This window comes from Mesoplodon mirus, assembly GCF_964341445.2.
Source record: "Mesoplodon mirus genome assembly, chromosome: 16".
Taxonomy (NCBI): domain Eukaryota; kingdom Metazoa; phylum Chordata; class Mammalia; order Artiodactyla; family Ziphiidae; genus Mesoplodon; species Mesoplodon mirus.
In genome coordinates, this window is record NC_138992.1 from 59,489,633 (window position 1) to 59,511,005 (window position 21,373).

Here is a 21,373-nt window from a genome sequence, read left to right on the forward strand (position 1 = left end):
AGCCAGCAATTCAGTGACAGATGTATGAGCTGCAAATGCACCTGGTACCTTGTACTAATCTTCTGAGCATAGAAGGACATGGCTGCTGCTTCACTTATGCTTTCCCAATTCACACAAACAAATGTTCTCTTGTGGCCTGAACTAACCCAGAAATTCAGGGAAAGGGCTTTTTGTAACGTAATTTCAGTTAGTTATTTTGAAACAAATCCACCACACTCATTGTGGGCTGATCCTAGGCCATGGCTCTATTTATTATCTAGCTTCCTTATGCTACCATTCTAACAGGGGTCCATGAAGGTGCTTCAGGTTTCCAGGTATCAGTGTCAAGCAAGAACCTCTTGCAACAATTCCAAAATGCTTATTTATTCTCCTTCCTCCAGGGAATGTTTATCTGTGTAAATGGCCACAGGTCTGTTTGGAAAAGGACTGGGGGAATCCTTAAAATATATACCTGCTATAGAGATATAGGGCCTGTCTCTCCTGGGGGCTCTTTTTCAGTCAATGAATTCTGGGTTAGAAAATAGACGTAAGTCTGAGGACTTGGCAAGATACTGCAATTTAAAAAATTTGTTTGGCAACCTTCAGCTCATCATCCTTGTTTCTTCCTTCCTTCCTCCTTCTTCCTGTCTCATTTTTCTCTTCCTTCTCTGCTTCCTTTCTTCTTTCTTTCCTTCCCTCCCTCCCTCCCTCCTTCTCACCCTGCCTTCCTCTGTTCCTTCATTCTTTCTTTTTGGTTGCATAGATTGAAAAATACCCTTGTTGGCTATTTATCTTGTTACCCCTCTGGTCTCTTTGGGTCTAGTCACCATCTCCATAGCTCTTTGCAGATCAAGCCCCTTTAGGTACTACTGTAAACTTGGTGCTCATTAAAATGCTTGTGCTTGTCTGCATCACCACTCAGCCTCCATGATTTTAGGGTTCTTGCCAGGAGGCTAAACTCTGTATCCTAGTAGGTTGTTTTCATATTAATATAATCTCCCTTATTCAGCTTTTTGTTATGTCCCTCCTTGATCCTATTCCCTGGAATCCATTTCTAACAGAACCAACCTCCTAACTACTGGCATTATATCTCATTATGTTGGAGATATAATTCCCCCTTATTCTCTGAGCAAGCCTAACACTTCCAAGACCTGGCAATGTTGTGACTTAACCCTCAGTATTGGGTTAGTCAACAGGAGAGGAGGAGGGGATATGTCCTGAGGGGCATGTGTCTTGTCTGGAGAAAAGGCCTTTGCTGGTCCTCAAGCAGTGAGTTCTCCTTACCAGAAAGAGTCTTACTCTTAACAGCAAGAGTAAGGCATTTCTGCAGAGAGTTCCAGAGTATTTGGGAATTCAAAATGTTCTATAGAAGTTCCTATCTCAATTTCAAGGTCCCATTTTTCCCAATCAGGGCCCTTACCCTGGTGTAGCTGACTTGCCTCGTTTGAGAAGTTAACCTCTCTGGGAACTCTGCTTACACTTTTGACTAAATCGTGGGCATGGCTTAAACCTTCTCTGTCTGCCTATTATAGTGCTCTGAAGTTAGGATTTCTCCATCCCTTCTGTGACTGAAAGCAACTCCTCTCATTTGGAAATTGCTGTGGCCCTGACCCTCCTTCACTGATCAGACTTTCTGCCTCAAGGGAAATCAGATGAATCTCACTAGGAGCCCTCTGTACTGGGTCACTGCCATAGCCCCTTATGTTCTTTGATTTGACCTTCATTGACAGCTGCATGCTCTTCTTTGGTCTCAGCCTCTAGTGTTAAATCATTGAAGATTCTGAGGTCTCTATTTGCAGAATTTCACATTACTTTCCCAGAAGCACCATTATGCCTGTGCTTAATAATAGACTGGTCTACATTTCCTTTACTCTGATGTCATCACCCCATATTTTTCAGGAAAATTTTTTTTTAAGTTTCAGTACCTGTATAAATTTTTCTTATTTTTGAGAAGTGTTTCTCTGGGCAATTCAGTGGGATTGGAGGGAAAGAAGAGACATAAGTTTAAAAAATCATCTCTGGGTTTCCCTGGTGGCGCAGTGGTTGAGAGTCCGCCTGCCGGTGGAGGGGACACGGGTTCGTGCCCCAGTCCGGGAAGATCCCACATGCCGCGGAGCGGCTGGGCCCCGTGAGCCTGTGCGTCTGGAGCCTGTGCTCCGCAACGGGAGAGGCCACAACAGTGAGAGGCCCACGTACCGGAAAAAAAAAAAAAATTTACATGCCAAATTTATGTACAGTGTTTAAGTCAGCCAAGGGCATCTGTTTTAATTATTGGGACAAAACTTTCAAGCAAAACTACATAATTAAAGTGCAAATATGAGGCTCTTCAATCAGTGTCCAACTCTACAATTATTTGAAGATGTGCTAATTAATTTTGCTCTGGACTCTAAAGACCAGTATTTTGCACACTCTATGTAAATTTAATTAAGTGACAATATAAAAGACACTATCAGTATCTCTAAAATTATGAAATCATTTTTGAACAGTAAGGAAGGACCACATTTTAGGGGTTTTTTTCCTCTCAATTTTTATTTAGAAAGTTCAGTGAAACAATATGGTATCACAGTTTAGAAATATTTTAATCTCACTATAATTTAACATTAAAAAAACTATTAATTTTTGATTTTCAACAATGAAATTTATAAAAATAATTTTACATTTATAAAATGAATCATTATTTCACAATAAATTATTCTTTTTTATTACCTGAAAAAAGGTTTGTGCTATATAAAAGCAATAACTTTGCTTATCAACATTTTGAAGATATGCTGAAAACTTCATTTCCCCTTTGTCCAGCATTTTTGGCAGTTAAGTATACAAAAATATTATATTACACATTCCCTGACCATAGTATTTAAAACAAATTTGTTAGCAATAATTTCTAAAACATGACTGTTGAGTAAATATATGCAGATAAGTTAGAAGGGTCACTAAAAATGAATTACATGTTTTACATTTTAAAGATTTTTTTAATGTCTTCTGAGAGAAAAACACAAAAAATTAAACAGAAAACTACAAAATATATTTCCATTTATAAAAATCAAATGCATTCTTATTCATGAAATAGAGATACTAGCATAAATTTTTTAAAAAATGACTTAATTTTGTTTTCTGTCCTCACTCTCTCTCAATGATATATTTTACAGTTTCCAGGTACCAGCTCTGCAAGGAATTTTATTGATTCAGTTAAATCAATGATAGCTTCTAAGTAATCATTTTTCCATTTTAAGAGTTAATAAGTTAGTTACAGTTAACAGAAGCTTTTTATTTGCAGGGTAAGTGGGGGGCTATGAAATCATAATCATAGAAATTTTGAAAGGTTCTGTAAGATCATTTAATTCAGCCTCTTGCAGCTTGGAGAACCCTTTTTATATCATTAATAATTACTAAACCAGTTTTTCCCTGCTTCAGCAAATAAAGTGTGTGTGTGTGTGTGTGTGTGTGAATGAGAAAGAGAGAGGGAGGCATCACTGTTTCTTGAGGCAGCCTGTCAATTGTTTTAAATAAGCTCCAGCTTTAGATAATATCAAATAGTTTTGGGCTCCAGTGAACTACATTCCTCAGTCCACTGGATTTTTTGAAAATACGCTGAGTCACTGATTTAAATTTGTCTTTGCTTTCATCATAACCTACCTGGTATATATTTTAGTTTCTTTAATCCATTCAAAAGTTTGGGGGTTTTTTGTTTTTTTTTTTTTTTGATTTGTTTTTAGGAGTAAGATTTGTTAAAAGTACAAAAGTGGTTTCTTATTCATGTTGCAACAAATTTACACTTATTTACATGTAAATATGTGTTAACAGGTAACACAATGGATAATATTCAATCATCACTCAATTGCATATATTTAAAAACCACAGTAAGAAGCTCACATTTTCATTCTATACCAAAGATTTAATCTCCTTAAAGTCAACCAGACCTGGGCTTGAATATGGCTCTCCTACTTTTTAGGTTAATGAACTTTGGTTATATTATTGAAACCCTTTAAGCTAAAGGTTTCTTCCTTTACAAGAGAAAGATAATAATACCTCTCTTACAGGGTTGCTTTGAGGATTAAATGAGGCAACGCATGTGTGACAGATGGCTACATTGTCTCCCAATAGCAGAAACCCAGTGATGTACAGTTTTTGTTGGCACGAGGCTTTCTACCTAACACTCCCAGCCTCCCCGAGAACAAGATGTGGGCATGGGCTAAGTTCTAGTCAATGGATGTCTGCTTCTAGATTGTTTTAGGAGAGGGAACTTGGTTGAGCCACTCTTTTAAGAGTTTCCTTTTTACAGTTTAACCTGTATCCTAACTGATAAAACTAACATGTTTTATTTTAACATACATCTTCAAATATAGGCAGATTTCAAGGAATACCCAGTCATCTATGGAATGCCTATTTATAATTTTCTAAACCTAATATAGGCATATTTAGCTGTGGGCCAAAAAGATACTTCTTAGCCACTGGATATCCATAAGTGATTTTTCTTCAAAGAAATGTACCCTATTCTACACTGACTGCTTTATTTTTTGAATTTACAAGTTTAAAATTTATTTAAAAACTTGGTTCATTTAATATTAATCTGGGATTTCTGATCTACTGTTAGCAGTCAAAAAAGAATACTTAGTTCTGCATCACATCACCATAAGCAATTATTTACAGATTTAAATTAATAATAAGACAACAAATGAAAGTAGTACATAAGATTCAACTGGTTCAGGCACAGTACAAGTTTATATTATATAAACATATTGAAACTCAGATATACATTGGTTGCATCTAAAGGTTTTAAACAATAGCAACAACAAACAAAATGAGCATATAAACAAGAAAACAAGATACCATCTTATAACAGCACCATGAAGAAGCCTTGGCTAAGAGTTTGCCAAAAGTGCTATCCTGAGATATTTCAAGACCAACAACTTTTCACATTTATGCAGTGCCATTCAGAAGTAAACATATTCTCACAATTGCTTCTGTTTGGAGAGAGGCTGGTGTGAAATGACTGAAGCTTGATTTGCAGCTATTTTGTATGGTTCTTGTCCAGAGCCTTGAGGTGGGGAAGGAAGCGGGGTTTCTGGAGTTGCTAAAAAAAGAATCAGAGAATTGTATGTAATGGTGACAATCACCTTGGCCCATCCCATTAAGTCCTGCATGACACCAATATGCATTACATTATTTTGGATATGTTTTTAAAAGATCATATATAAAGTAGTGATTATAATACATTATCAGGTCATTGACATACTATTGGAGATGCACTCCCATCTTACTGTCCCAATTAGCATTAAACTAAATCATACTTAAAAATCTTGACAGTCACTTTAAGGTGTCTTCGGACTTTCTTAATAGCATTTATGAACATCTGATTCTCTCATAAACCCAGCAGAAAAAAAGTTAAAATGAAAAGAATTAACAGAAAGCTAGTTTTTTTCCCAAATATTACAATATAAGTTTTATATTGTAAATCAAAATTGCAATCAAAAAAGCACATAAAATAAAACACATTTGGTTTAGATTTTACTAATTCAAACATTAGATGACATAAAAAATTAAGGTAAGATAACTTTTCAAGTGCTTTGAAATCTATGTTGTAGTTAAAAGCATCTAAAAAATACTGGCTTTGTCACTTCAAAGTTATTCTATTACAAATACACTTGGTGGTCCCTTCCCCATCAATGCAAAGAGCACTGAGTAATGTAAAAAAATAAGTTACAGTTTGAATACTTCATTGTCTATAATACTATTTCTTTCTATTGGCAAATTTTAACCGTATTACAAAATAATCTAGAAGCCATTCTATAATTTTTTAAAGCTTGAAATATTTTAGTACTCGCATTATTATTCCATCTATTTAACAGAACAAATAGAAAATGTTTAATGATCAGACTGAGGCATTGCAAACTTCATAGAGTTTTTTTTTCCCAAACAGTTTTTAAAAATTCTATACAAAATGAGAACAGTCCCTTTTTGCCTGGTTTTCTTTAATATATTAACTTTATATTATTAAGTGTGAATTAGCAGTTACTTAGAAACAATGTTTTTAGATATAATTTAATTGACAAAAGAATTACCAAATTTGCTTTAAAAATTATTCCTGGATATTTAGGATGGATCTAACACTCAAGTAGTCTGCTCTAAAAGACCAAGAAAGTATGCATGAACTTAAATATGTGTGTATGTTTGTGTTTAATGTTTTGCTTTGTGTAAAATATAAACTGTTCCAAATGAGTACAAGCAAAGCAAAGTTTTCCTTTACAAATGAATTTCTTACATATTATGTTGAGAGAGGGAAAATAAAAATAAAAAGTGTGATGATGTGATTCTAAAAAGATTAGGGTGAGCAAACATGCTTTTAAAATACTACAAAGCTAACATTTAAAAAGTAAAGGATTTAACCACCAACAGAATTGTTAAACTTTCTTGTCAGTTGATACCTACAATGTTCAATGTGTTGTTAATGTGTTTTATTTTCCAAGTTTATGAATAACTGGTCTCTAAGAGACACAACTTCATAGACTCTTTGGTATGGTATTGGGCTTGCCTCTCTCTGCTCTAGACTATTAATTAAATGAAAGTGGTAACATCTGCTTTGCAAGAATGGTCCCAGTATGGAGGTTCCTCAAAAAATTAAAACCAGAACTTCCATAGTATCCAGCAATTCCACTCCTGGGTATGTATCTGAAGAAAACAGAAACGCTAATTTGAAAAGATACATGCACCTCAATGTTCATAGCAGCTTTATTTACAATAGCCAAGATATGGAAGCCACCTAAGTGTCCATTAACAGATGAATGGACAAGGAAGATGTGAAAAATATATAGAGAGATATATTTTTATATATTGAATATTATATATTTTATATATATATCATTTATATATATAATATTATATATTATATATATATCATTTGTATATTGAATATTATATATTATATATATATATATCATTTATATATATATGAATATTACTCAGCCATAAAAAAGAATGGAATTTTGCCACTTGCAACAACTTGGATGGAACTGTAGTGTATTATGCATAGTGAAATAAGTCAAACAGAGAAAGACAAATACTGTATGTTTTCACTTATATGTGGAAACTAAACAATAAAACAAATGAATAAATATAACAAAGCAGAAACAGACTCATAGATACAGAGAACAAACTAGTGGTTACCTGTGAGAAGTTGGGGAGAGGGAAGGGGAAGACACAAGAAGGGGATTGAGAGGCACAAACTACTAGGTATAAAATAAGATACAAGGATGTGATGTACAACACAGGGAATATAACCAATATAACCAATAACTTTAAATGGAATATAATCTATAAAAATATTGAATCACTATGTTGTACACCTGAAACCAATATACCATCATAAATCAACTGTACTTCAAGGAAAAAACAAAAGAGAATGTTCCCAAATTAATGTCTTTCAACTACATTGGGACCCACAGATTAAATGTGTTATAATATACATCATTTGTATTTTTTTCTAACAATTTCATTTCTGTCTCTGTCATATACTCAAAGAACTTTGCGTTTCAGACACTATTTACACATAGATCTACCAGTGTGTGTATCTAAAGAACAGCAGTGATAGCATGCATTTCTGTGGCTTCTACTCTCCCTACCACTAGGTAGCAGTCAGATGGAATGGTACTCACTTAATTTTCTCACATTGCACTGAACATTTGGGTAAAACAACATTGTAGCTAGTTATTAAGGGCAATTGTAAATTCAGTAGGCAATGCTGGTACCCATAATAATTATATCACAATAACTGAAGGCATCTCAGTGAGGTAGCTGGTTTAGTGTTCAGAAGCAATAGATCAAAAGTAAATCTGGAATTAATTAGTATGAATTCAGAAGCAATTAATTCTAGATATTTTTGTCAAATAGAGATTTTTTTTAATCTCCAATGTGACATATAAAAATAAAATTTGTGTTAAATCTGCAATAATATCAGATTAACTATCTACTAGCAACCCCTAGTATTTATATAGTCATTTTAGTTCCAAAGAACTAAAGGAAGCCTAATCAGCCCACGCTTTGCACAATTATGATATACACGAATGTCAGTTATCACAGCTTAGTTAAGTAGCACCAGTCCTTCAAAAACATGGTTCAAATTTCAGTTAGCATGCTAACTCTAATTAACTGTGAATATTGCATAAACTCACAAACTTCACTGTGTTACAGACTTCACAAACTTCACTGATAACTCTTCAGTCTACAAATAATTACCTAAAACAATAGATGTGCATTTTGATCAGTGACCAATCACATCACATCCTTCAGTCTGTCCATGATTATTCAATGAACAGATTTCCTTCAGTTCATACACTGACAACAAACTGTGTAGTTGTGTTGCCTCCTCATCTCCCTCTCAGTGACAAATCCACATGACAATTTGCAAAAATGGACAACTGAAAGAGAATTGGCCAAAAGGGGAGAATGTGCAGTAAAGAAACAAAAAGTTATAATGTTGGAAGTGTAATTCAAATCGAACATAAATGGAGTTATAGAAGAAAGAGCTGACGATGGAAATGCTGACACTACTATTGTTTGAGTCCCTAAAAATTCAGCCAAGAACTTAGTGAAGGAAAGCTTGTCAACAGAAATGAGGAACCAGTTGCACTGAAAAGGTTGAAGAGGTCCCAGAGGGAGTGAAACTGGCAAAAAACTTCACATCAAATGGATTCTCAGAGATATTTTAGGACATTAAAAATGCAAAGGATAAAATGTTGGAAACTGACCCAAACTTCCAAAAGAGTAAAATCCATCAAAGATGCTCACTTCCTCTTGTAAGTCATTAGAAGAGAACATGGCAAGCAGTGTTCAAACTACTTTTCATTTTTTTTACAAAAAATAAAACACATTAATTCTCAGTGTTATTAATATTTTAAATTATGGTGCACTAAGCGTTAAAACTACTATTTTTTCTTTTAGTTGCCCTATACATTTATAACCTATAGCTAAAAGAGTTCTTGATATTTTGACAAATATATTTAAAGGTCACAAGCAATCATAATTTTCCTGTTGAGTATTAAGACTCCTTTGCATGGTTCCACCTTGTAGAGTCATTTTTACGGTCCTGTACTACCCGGCAAAGCTAGGACATCCTGTATGTTCTTTTGTGCTCCTAAACCTATGAAGAAGAAAGATTTAGTACTCACATCTCCATTTTAGGGAGAAAACTCATACCTAAGAAGAATAAGTGACTTGCTTCACAATCTCCCACAATTAAATCTTGGAGAAGAAATTATATGCAATATTTAAAATTTCTGGGCACAAATAGATTCTTTCCCCAAATTCCACCTTTTCTCAGGTAATTAAGTTTAAGAAATACTATGTTTCAAAAGTAGCCCAGATACTTACAGATCTGGTCTGTATGAACCAGGGTTGACATTGGACCCAAAAGTATAGTTTGTCCAGTTAATGGATCTTGAGATAAATGTGGGTGCATTGGATGATGGAGATGGTTAGCCTCACTGGAAGCACCTACAGAAGATAAAAAGATGCTTGCATTAATGATATTTAATCAGCAACAGCAAGTTTACCTTGGAATAATTGTTTTGATTGACAGCTTGAATATTGCTATTTTTGCAAAGTGCTTTTTGGAAATTCAAAAATAAATTAATAGAGCCACTGCCATGTTAAAGACAATGTCAGCTTTCACTGTACATTGGTTAGATTAATGTTGTGTCATATTATGTTGTATATTAATAATGGACCTTCTGTGCAGTTTCCTGGAATTGTTAGGTTTGCTGCCTGTTGTTAAGGCAATTCCAAGAATCACTTACCTTAAGTTTACAGTATTTGGGATCACCCTACTAGCATAAACAACTTTTATTTCAGAAAGATATCATTAGAAACACATTAAGCACTAGCAAACTAAAATTAAACTAAACTAAAATAAAGTGATTTTATAAGGAAATTTAATCTAGATCAGAATACAAAATAAATGATTTCTTAAGTTATTCCTGACATCTACTGCAGCAATGAAATCTCGTCTTTCCCTTTTCATTATGTTGTGTCAGTTAATTACTTCAGGAACACAGTGTTTATTTTTAAAGTATTTACTATATATATTTTTTGGTTATGTTGCAATTCCGATATCCTTGAGCTTTTAGAGGAGTCAAGGCATAGAAAAATATAATATACTCCAAGAAGTACTAACAATAGGAGATATAGTTCTATTTACCATATTTGGGAGGATCTGAAAATTGAGGAAAGAGGGACAGGGTAGGGTAAAGATGGTGGAGGTGAGTACAAATGGAGGGGAGGTTTGAATGTGTTTAAGTATTTCTGTTCCCATCCAATGGGTTTTGCAGACTTTCTAAATATAAAATACTGAGTTCATTACCTCATGGACAAAAGGTAAACAGGTCAAGTTGCTCTAAAGTACTGTGGTATGATGTTAATAAATAAAGTAGAAATTCTTAAATATACTCACCACCCAGTAACATCTCCTGAAGTAAGTTGTCGATTTTAACCATCCCAAAAAGTTTAACAAATTGTATCTGCTCAATCATTTGCCAAGTGATGCTCTGCAGCGTCGGCAGGAGCAGAAGCAGCTCCCCAAACCTGCCCCGGGAGTCGTACTGCCGGTCATTGATGTAGTCCTCCAAACTCAGCTGCACTTGGAACCGCATGTTCTTAATCTTTACTGGATCACTTAGCCCTTTTGCGTCTAATAAAGGAATAAAAAGGGCAATCTAAATACTTAACCTTACTAGAGTGTAACAGAAAATATTCTAGTATTTTAAAAGTAGTTTAATTTTCACTGCAATTTTTCTTTCTCTTTTTTTTTTTTTTTTTCAGTACGCGAGCCTCTCACTGTCGTGGCCTCTCCCGTTGCGGAGCACAGGCTCCGGACGCGCAGGCTCAGCGACCATGGCTCAGGGGCCCAGCCGCTCCGCGGCATGTGGGATCTTCCCGGACTGGGGCACAAACCCGCGTCCCCTGCATCGGCAGGCGGACTCTCAACCACTGCGCCACCAGGGAAGCCCAATTTTCACTGCAATTATTTTTAATGGAACTTTGGAAACAAACCTGGATCAAAAAATACAATTGCCTTCAAACAAGCATATTCATTGTCATCAATCTGAATTTCTTGAAAGGGTCGGACCAGCTCATCTAGAACCCGGTTGGCCACACGGCTAATCTCAACTTCACAGCTGTTGCGGTGAATAATGTAATTGTTTCCTAGGTAAAAAAATAAAATAAAATAATCAACCTCCTCACACACACAAAATTGTCAGATTTTGTTTAATTTTTTACAAACCAATATTTTAAATGGTCTTCCCTTGAAGAAACAGGAATAGTACTTCCTCTTTCAAGAGCATTGTTAGTTATGTTAGAAAAACTTTAGAACACTTACAGGATCAATAACATTGATAATATGATCACATGCATTTTAACAGCCTCCGTCACTTGTGATAATACTAAAGTACAGACTAATAGCAAGCTAATTATTGACAAGGGAGAAACGAGATATAATGATTAGCTTTCCACTATATCAGTTATCTATCAGCGTTTTACTCATTAATGAGCATATTACAAAACCTAAAGAATCTCTCTTGCTTACAGTGAACTAAAAATGGCATTCCTTTAGTGGTCTAGGTGTATATACATGTAACCACTACTGAGACACAATTTTAATAAGCCTAAGTAGACGAGGCTGATTTTTGAAAATTAGCATGTATATTCTCATGAGTTGCCTCATTAAATAGTAAATTCTCTCTTCCTGGACTTGTTTAAGTAGAGACGGGATGATCTATTTACAGGGCTGTATTCAAAGGAGTTCAGAAATTGGACAGAGAACTGGACCACCTAATCCCTAAAGGCATTCTACCTTAGAAAGTCTCGGGCTATAATATGATACTATTATAGCTCCTAAAACATTAGAAAATTGGAAGCTTATTTTAGCCCCTAAAATAGCTGCTAAATTTCTGTTTTCTGGTTTTATAGAAAACAGAATATTCTGACTTCTTTCACTGCAGGCAAAGACAATCTTCAGTATAAATAATAACATGTGCAAAATTAGTCAAAAAATGTAGCCCTGCTCTTCTTATGGAAAGTTAAAGTACTTAATATTTAAGGTAAAACAATTTAGAACTATGTAGTAAAATTGTTTTGATTTCTATGTATATTGTATTCAGATTTATAATGAGAACAGTATTGTAGGGGAACTAAACATGCAAGAGAAAGTTTAACAGAATTTAAAAGCAGTCATATCATGTGGTTTATAATCATGGCTCTATCCTTTACTTGCTTTGTGACCTTAGGTAAATTTTCTTGGCCCTCATTTCTTCACCTACGAAATAGGCTGAAAATAATAGTACATATCCCTCAGGGTTATTGTGAAGATTAAATGAGAGAGTGTATATATAAACATGTAAAGCACTTAAAGCAATGCATTGTACATAGTAAGTCCTCAGTAAATATTAGCTATTGTGATATTATGTTCAATTTATTTATATTTGGGACAAAATATCTATCTCAAAAATGGAATAAGACAATTTAATCATCATTTCACACAGCCAGAGGGAGGTTGAGCTTAGAAACATTAGAGAGATCTCAAATATCCCAACAGGAAACCTAACTTTATAAGTTAAGTAGGGGATCAGGGTACTTCCTTAATGAAGACACAAGCTTTTCCTTTGTGTCTTCTCCCACCTGCCATCTTACCTTTGCGTGTTATAGCACTGCTCTTTAACTCTCAGAATTTTTCAGACATTGTCACAAAATTTTTTTTTAACTTGGGGTTCTGTAGCATATCATGGGCAATGAGATCATAGGAGATAAACACGTTCCTTAGAAGAGTATAAAATAATATATATCATAATTATTAGGTAGACACTGAGAGTGTATGAAACAACACTGGGACTCAATAAGATGGTGACACAAATCACTAACTCTTTGTCCTGATATGATTTAAACATACCTCAATGTTATGTTTATTGAGCAACATCTTTTATTTTTAAATCTTAACGCACCCTGAACATCCACTCTGAACTTCCCTGAATTAACGGCAAGGAAAAACAGGGCTTGAGTGAGGACCTGACCAACTAAGTCCAATTTGTGAAGTGACAGAAGCATTTGGCAGTGTCTATGAATGCCTGGTACATACAGAATAGGCCCCATGGAAGTATGAAGCATGCATAATTTTTTCTCAAATTAAAAAGAAAAAAACTTACCCAAAAGCAAAATATCTTTATACACCATGGATCTCTTTGTAGCTCCAAGCAGTAAATGTTCCCCTGCGTGAGCTCTCAACAGTGCCACCTTAATGAAAAATTCCAAGTTTAACAATTAATTATAAAATATAATGATTAAAAGATTATATAAGCCTGATTAACTTAGTATTCTTTAAGACTGGGGCTTTTTTTGTTTTAACAACTACAATATTCATAGATTCTTGCCATGATTAAGGCTTCAATTCTTCTATTTTTAACAGGTCAACAGAGTTTTACTTTTCAAAATTTCTAAAACTAACAAGTCAATACAATGGCAGAAAAAAAAAAGAAATAGAAAAAGAAAAGCAGAACAGTTTAGTGTTTGGGAGTGAATGGTGTTTGGGCATAGAGTCAAACAAACCAGAGTTCAAATTCTGGCTTGGCCACTTACTCCTGTTTAACCTTGGGTTAGTTGACCAGTATGTTTGGAACTCATTTGTTTTCATCTATCAAATGGAGATAGTGATAAAAATCTGAAAGTGTAGCCATGAGGACTAAAGGAGAAAATATATGTAAAACAAGATCTCTTATACATAATCAACTGAATAAACAAAAGCAAAACAAAGATTGGTGATATAGCGAAATGAGTATGGGGGATCTGGGTTCTGACACTTTCTAGATTGAACCTTTAGCTCTGCACTAAGCTCTCAAAGGAGCTCCATTGCCTGCTGAATATCACCAGTAGGAAGAATAAGAAGCATTTCAAATTTAACACATCAAAGTAATGCTTCTCCAACATCTTCATCTCCTTAGAAAATGGCACCATCATCCAAAATGCTTTCTCACACCCAAAACAAGGGTCTATTTGGATCCCTCTCTCACTGTACAGCAAATCCTAGTATTGTTTCTCCATTGCTACAGCCCCTGGCCAAACCTTGGTCATTCTTTGCCTGGCCCACCAAACTACACTCCAAAGAGCTACTAGGTATTCCTGCTTCCTTTCTGGTTCCTCCATCCTAAGTCCTTCTTGCCAGAGCTTCTACGATGATATCTTGTAATAATAATAATCACTTAATATCACTCCTCTGCTAAAAACTCTTCACTGGTTTCTTAATGTCTTTAGAATAAGACCCAAAAACCTCAACCATGGCCTCACATGAGGTTATGGCTCAATGCTTTGCCCCCCTGCCCATGTCTCTGGTTTCATCTTACAACATCCTTTGCTCACTTTTCTCCAGGCACACTATGCCTGCCTGCCTCAGAGCCTTTGAACTTGCTGTTCCTGTACCCAGAATGCTTTCTCCTCAGATCTTGATATGTTTAGCCCCTTGTCACTCAGGTCTCAAGAAAAATCTTCTTTAATCCCCAATTTAAAGGATCTGCTACCACTCCACCCCCAGTCATTCTGCAACAACTCATCCCATTTCATTTTATAGAACTCTTCCCCACCTAGAATTAACTTACTCATTATCCATATATTTTTATTGTCTGCCTCTCCCAAATAGAATGCAAATTTTATGATAATAGTGGTCTGTATTTTTACTGCTGGATACTCACAGTTCCTAAAACTGAACAGTAATCCTAAGAAATATTTGTCTGATGAATACACTGAGTGAATTTAACTGATATATGGTTCAGTTTTAAAAGCTGTTAAGTTTTTAAAGAGATTATAAAACTTATGCCACAGAGCTCCCGAGAGTATTAAATAAAATAATGTAATATATAATGCATTTGAAACTCGAGTGCCATATCCATAATAGACATTCACCAATCCATGGTTATTAATGTTATACTGTTAATATTAGTGTCAGTTAGTAAATGAAAACTATTATTGACAAGTTACAGAATTTCAATTTCCCAAGTTTTAAATCATTGTCTTCATACAGGTCAGCAACTTTTTTTAAAAAAAGAGTGGTAATAAAAATATAAAACTGATAAATAACATAACCCTACTTATATGGCTTGGGGTGAGACAAGTAAGTTTTAGCAATTTAGCATTATTCACTCTGAAATAACCTTCTGAGCCAAGCTATCTTTATGATATGTCCACAACCATGACTCATACCAGGAAGGGAGTTACAGAACATTTTAAGAATGATTTCAGATTTCACAGTATTTTCTTGTTGTAACCAGGTGAAATGCTCTCCTAGAAATATAACTGCTAACTTTCTGTGATCACTTATTTTCCGGTTATATAAATATTTTGCCCTTCTTTGATTTTTAAACAATCATGTACTTTTCCCTTTGATTGTTTCTTTGTCTTTGTTTATCAATGATAAAGAGCATTGGTCAGAGGGTATAAAAATAGAAACTGGTTATATTATATATCATGCTTTATTTAACCTGGGGGAACTGGACATTTTCAGATTATTTACAAAAATAGAAACTGGTTATATTATATATCATGCTTTATTTAACCTGGGGGAACTGGACATTTTCAGATTATTTACATCTACAGAATATTATATACTACTTAGAAGAGTTAAAAATGAATCTGAAACTAATAATCTAATCTTTATAGACTAATTAGAACATTAAACTTCTTAACTACTTTTTTTTGTTAAGAAAGTGGATTGCTTTATTAGAAACAGTGAATATAAAAAGGAGATTGATTTCAGGTAAGAACTCTTTAAAAATATTTCAAGACTATACAAGTAAAAACTTTTTACAAAGATGTTCAGCATTCCTTTTCCCTTGGTTCATTTTAAAGAACCTAAATATTTTATTTACTTAAAGACATCAAAATGTTAGACTGCTGGTGAGTTAAGCCCCTTGAGATAATTCAAAATATCAAATATCTCAATTTTTGAGAACTTATATATTTGATGCTAGTAATTAAAAGATTATATTATACTGATATACATTTTTTTTTACTGATTTGAATACAGTATGTTGATAATCTGAAGTGTAAGGTCATTTGAGAAATGAGATCAGCTAATTTTTCTAACGTTCAAGTTGTATTTTAGCCACCAAGTTCTGTTACAATTCTACAGATTCAAAGAAAAAGTCAGATTAAGTCTCATCAGTGCCCCCACTGCTGATCATTTTTATGGGTAACTAGCAGTTTCCCCCTTCCTCTCGAATAGTCAAGGTTTATAGACCTGTTAACACTGATAAAATGGCAGTACTTTCCAATATGTTTACATTTACAATAAATAATGTAATAATAAATATAAAACAGATAAACTTGAAGGTTGCTTACAGGTTAATTTATCAGAAAAACTCCAATGTGCATAGCCTTGCAGAAAGTCTGGGGAAAATTAGAGTTCATAAACTGTGAAGGGTAGAGACAAGTATCTTAGCTACTTCTTTAAACATATTGGAAAGTGAACTTTTAACTATTAACTAAGATATCTTAATATACATATGACAAAGTATGAAAATGTCTATATTAGGAAAAGATCACTACATCTGAATTCTATTTTCAGTAGATTTCAGAACACAATTCTACAGACTTTTTTTTTATCAGATTTATACTTTTTATACAGTAAATGCTAGAATAAAACTGACAACATGAAAGGCACAATTTTATATGTTAAGTGCATAAAAGTGCCTACAAAGACACCAACAAAACCTGTGTGGTTTCTGTCTAGAAGTGGCCTGGTATTTCTGAAGAATTTTATATGCACCTTTAGTAAACAGCAAGACACAATGGGGTACGATTTGACTTCCAGACATTTATTCTTCCAATACTTTATCTCACAATGGCAGTTATCTACTACCTGTCTTTCTCACTTACTTAAGCTTTTTAAACCTCAAGAGGGAAGAATATAGGCTTGATCAACCCTCATCCAATCAATAAATTTGTAAGACCCCTAAAATAGAATTTAAACAGTCTGTCTCTCAGTAACCTTTGTCAAATATAGTAAATCTACTACAAATATAATTAAAAGAACTGAAAAACTTAGCAAAGTTCAAAAAACATTATTTTAAAGCATTCATAATCTCTTTAAATTATACCTGATCATCCAGTGGTAACTCACAAAAGGCAGGAATATATTTAGCCCATTCCACCAAGACTAAGAGCTGCTGTTTCATGGATTCACAGACATCACCAATACTGGCAATTTTCTTAATATTTATGTCAGTGCTCGCACCAGGGCTTGAGACTGAGATCTAGCATTAAGAAGAACATTATATTAATTCATCACTGAACATAACATAAGACCACTATTTCTCTTTTTTCTACAACTGCAATAAGTAAGCACCATTGAAGTGGGCACTATCATTGTCACAGTATCTTGAAATATACTAAACATTTAAAATTAAGAAATCAAATACCTATCAATTCAAGTTATATTGAGAACATTCACTGCATAGCAGCATGGTCTGGGAGTACTATCTTATTTTCTGGCCAAACCTGTAAAACAAGTTACCACTACTTTCAGGGAGTTTCATAATTCAAAATGGCTATACAAAGAGCTATGGAGTATCCACATGAACTATTTTGTATGATTTTATTTTTAATTGAACATGATAGTTCCAATAAGAAAGCCCATCTTTAATTTGTTGTAATTTATGAAGGAAGGTTTCCATTGGATAAAGTTTACCAGCTGAGAAGAAAAGATTTAGATGAGAAGTCAGACTATGTTGCTGCATTTAATGGAAGCCCACCCAAATAAAGTTAAGAAACCAATCTTTGACTCAGCAAGTTGAAAATCTTAATGTATAATGATAAATTTTTAAATGATATATAATTTTGAACTCTCTAAGATATAAGTAGTGTTCAAATGCCTTTCTGCTGAAAAAAAATCACTTTCTAAAAGTTCTTCTAAACTTAATTTTTGAACATGTGTGTGTGTGTACGTGTCTTTCTGCAGTGTATGTCTATTTCCTCACAGTTCCTTTCAGGCCATTCTCGAAATACTTTACAGGACCATCAAGTAATCTTCAAGTAATTATGATGATAATGGTGATGTTAACTTCATCATTTACCCTTGTGTTATCAAAAATGAAAGTAGTTTCATTGACTCATTATAGAACCTGATTAACAGCTATTTCATTGTTTGCTTTATAATAGAAAAATACCATTAACATTTCTAATACGGGCAATGGTAAAATAAACTTTCTTCAAAAAGTTTCTTTATCTGATTCTTAAGTGATTTACTTTTATTTATATAACTAATCACTTATATTTTTAACTTTAGAACTGATATCCTCATTCTAGAAATTTCAAATAATAAAGTTTCTCCTGTGTTTTCTAAATTCTGGTTCTTCCCTTAAATACCTGTTTCCAAAGCAGATGTGAAGGTGAGTTCTTGAATCTAGAAGTCATTTTCAAGGAAGGAAGCTCTAATGATAGGCCTCAACTAAACACTCCCAAAGCTGTGATAACTGATTTCCAGATTCAATCAATAAAACAAGATACTGCCCCCAGGGCATTGTGCTATGCATTAAGTATTTTAAATCAACCTTGCAAACAAACTTTTAACACTCAGACTGAAATGCATTTCATTTTTCCATTTAAAAAGTAGAAACTTGCCCAAGAAAATTCAAAATTGAGTCAACAGTCCAACTAATATTTTCAAAGTAAAATTCTTCAATTTGCATAGATATAATTTATTATAGTAATGAGCACATTTGAATGAACTTAAATCATTTTAATATTATGCCTAAATAAACATCTGATTCTATTAAACAGGGCTGGATGCTGGTGCAGCAGTAATGCAGCAGTACCTGGCGAGACCGAACTTCTGCTTGTGCCAGTGTGTTAATGGAGGGGATGTTGCTGCCATCAAATGTGCTTCTTCTGGTGCTTATTCTATCACGTTCGTTTTGCACAGCTAGGGGAGAAAATCACAGCATTTACTGGTCAGTTTTCTTCAATATATCTCAGAATATACAGTTTGAAGTAAAAACAACGTTACTATAAAAGTAGAAATGAGATGCCTCTAAAAGAACTTGGAGGGGGGTGCTTGAGGCAGGAAGAAAAGTATGACTGAAGGTATGTTTCATTCTGTACCATTTTTAAAGTAGAAAGAGCCAGGCTTGTCACTACAGTTCATAAAATATTGCCTTTTGGGACTTCATGATGGCACCCATGTTAGAAAGTTTTGGGTCAGCCAGTTCAGCCATGCTGTATTTTTACGAGGTTGGTTTTCCATTCTCTCAAAGTTAATAAAACCATAAGATAACTAGAAGAAGAGTACAACCTGTGAGATTGACCAGGTCAAAGATAAGAGTGTATTCACTGTCAGAAAATATGAGTCATACATTTTGAAACTCCCATTTTTCTTTTTCTTCTAAAACACTAGCAAAAATGGAAAGTAAATTTATTTTAGTTAAGGTGATTTTCAGGTCGCAATCCTATGATCTCTTATGAAACAATGTCCTCAGGACAGTTTACAAACATTAATAAGGCAAAAATTGCAGCACGTAGGGGTCTCTCTTGAGAACATTGAGATTAGAATATCAGCATTTTAGAACAATGAAGAAATATTAAGTATTTATATGAAAGTCTTCTAAGAAAGAGATCTCTTTGTTTCAGAAAGGAAAAAAAAGAATAAAGTGTATCCCCAAATTTTTTATTGAAAACTAAATTTTTAAAAATAAGAGGGAGAGGGTTAGTACGAATTAGTATACTTGTAATACATAGAATAATAGAAGTCAGATGTCAAAGTTGGATTTCAAACCTTAAAAGGTAAGATTATTTTCTCTTAACCAAAAAGAATGGAAACTAAGTCTGTAGTCCCTAAATTATTTACAGTAATGCTCTATCCAATTCTGCTGGAAAGATAAGACATTAAACTATCAGAATTTTTTTCTGTAATTATTCTTTTATTAAAGAAATTCATCAATTTCTATGCCAAAATCTACTATCTAACCAAACTTACTATTAACTATCAACACCACTAATTTGAAAGAGAAAATGTTAAACTTCTTGCCTTTAAGAGTGAGTAATCTTTAGTTAGAGTGAATCATTAATATTTTACTTTTAAATCATATTTACTGGTAGCTTACTTCCTCTCTCTCCTTTTTTTTTTTTTTTTAGCAAATATTGTCATTGACTTTCAGCCTAAACTGACTCATTTGGAAATGTATACATGGAGGTAAAAATTTTAAAATGTAAGTTATGCTTTTATGAATTTTGTTTACATGATCGATCTTTAGAAAAATGCTAAAAGATATTGTGAACATTTGTAATTATCTTTCAGCTACCTTTTTTGACATAAAACCATATTTATATACGTTTCCATCTACCTAACCTTAATATTATGCTATTAGTGTAAATAAGAAAAATATATCTACTTTGAAAGCTAAAAGTTTCTTCCTAATCTATTTAGGAAAAATTAATACATTATTCTATGAACAGTATAAGATATGCTTTCACTGTTTTTGAAAATAATTTTATTTAGCAGATTGTAAAACTCTAAACTGAATTGTAGAATCGTGGTTTGCTTTTGCATTGGTAGGAGTGAAGCAGAGGTTCAAGTAGAAATGAATGAATATAATTGACAAAACATGTAATTAATCCCATAAACTACCAAATAGGTCACTAGAAATAAGTCATGTTGAAATGAAAGTGTTTTTCCTTTAACTTTGTGAACTTCATTTTGCCTTCTTTTCTGAGACTAGCAGCTGAATGAAATGAATGGAATTTTTGTCTCTTGAAAATACTGAGTGAAAAAGAAAACAACTATGTTTAAGATAGGTTTGATATTTTTCACATATCTGATTTAATTTTTTAATAATATATGAAAGAGTTCTGAAAAATATATCTTTGTATGTCCTAAGGATAAGCATGTGGCAAAATGATAAACAGAAAATTGTATAGCAGCTGTTTCCTGCCAAACATTTAAATGTGCTAAACACATTTGTTTTGCTAAATTAACCATAGTTAGAACATAGGATAATATAATTGTATTTAATATGTTCAAAATGAAATTAGTGCACATTAAAATAGAGCATCTAGTCCATTGTCTCTGTCTTTGAATAGAATATAAGCTCCCTGACAGGGGGGATTATTTTGTTCAGTATGTTCACTACTGAAACCTCAGCACCCACAACAGTGTTTGGAGAGCAGCAGTGCTCAATAAATTTGTTAAGTAGATAAATGACTGCATGAAAAGTCAATGTTCAGTTAATGCTTATGAAATGAATAAAGATATTCAATTGTTATTGAGAATAAAAAACCCATTTAAAATTCATTTACAATTGCATCCTATTAATATAGTTTGCCATTTAGCTTTTGAACAAGACATTGGAATATTTTTTCAGACAATAATTTT

At 33.6% G+C, this 21,373-nt stretch overlaps 1 protein-coding gene across 3 annotated transcripts in view; it reads right to left on the reverse strand.

Annotated features, from left to right (window-relative positions):
• Window positions 1-4,796: 4,796 nt before the first annotated feature.
• The window catches only part of HNF4G (hepatocyte nuclear factor 4 gamma), a 135,792-nt gene continuing 119,215 nt past the window's right edge, over window positions 4,797-21,373 (reverse strand). For all 3 annotated transcript variants that reach the window (XM_082601018.1, XM_082601016.1, XM_082601017.1), the window contains 7 exons: window positions 18,822-18,928; window positions 17,106-17,261; window positions 13,167-13,254; window positions 11,020-11,172; window positions 10,421-10,657; window positions 9,343-9,465; window positions 4,797-5,050 (listed from right to left, as the gene is read on the reverse strand). In XM_082601018.1, the coding sequence (XP_082457144.1) occupies window positions 4,929-5,050; window positions 9,343-9,465; window positions 10,421-10,657; window positions 11,020-11,172; window positions 13,167-13,254; window positions 17,106-17,261; window positions 18,822-18,928 (986 nt within the window). In that variant the 3' untranslated portion in view covers window positions 4,797-4,928. The remainder of the gene's footprint in view (window positions 5,051-9,342; window positions 9,466-10,420; window positions 10,658-11,019; window positions 11,173-13,166; window positions 13,255-17,105; window positions 17,262-18,821; window positions 18,929-21,373) is intronic.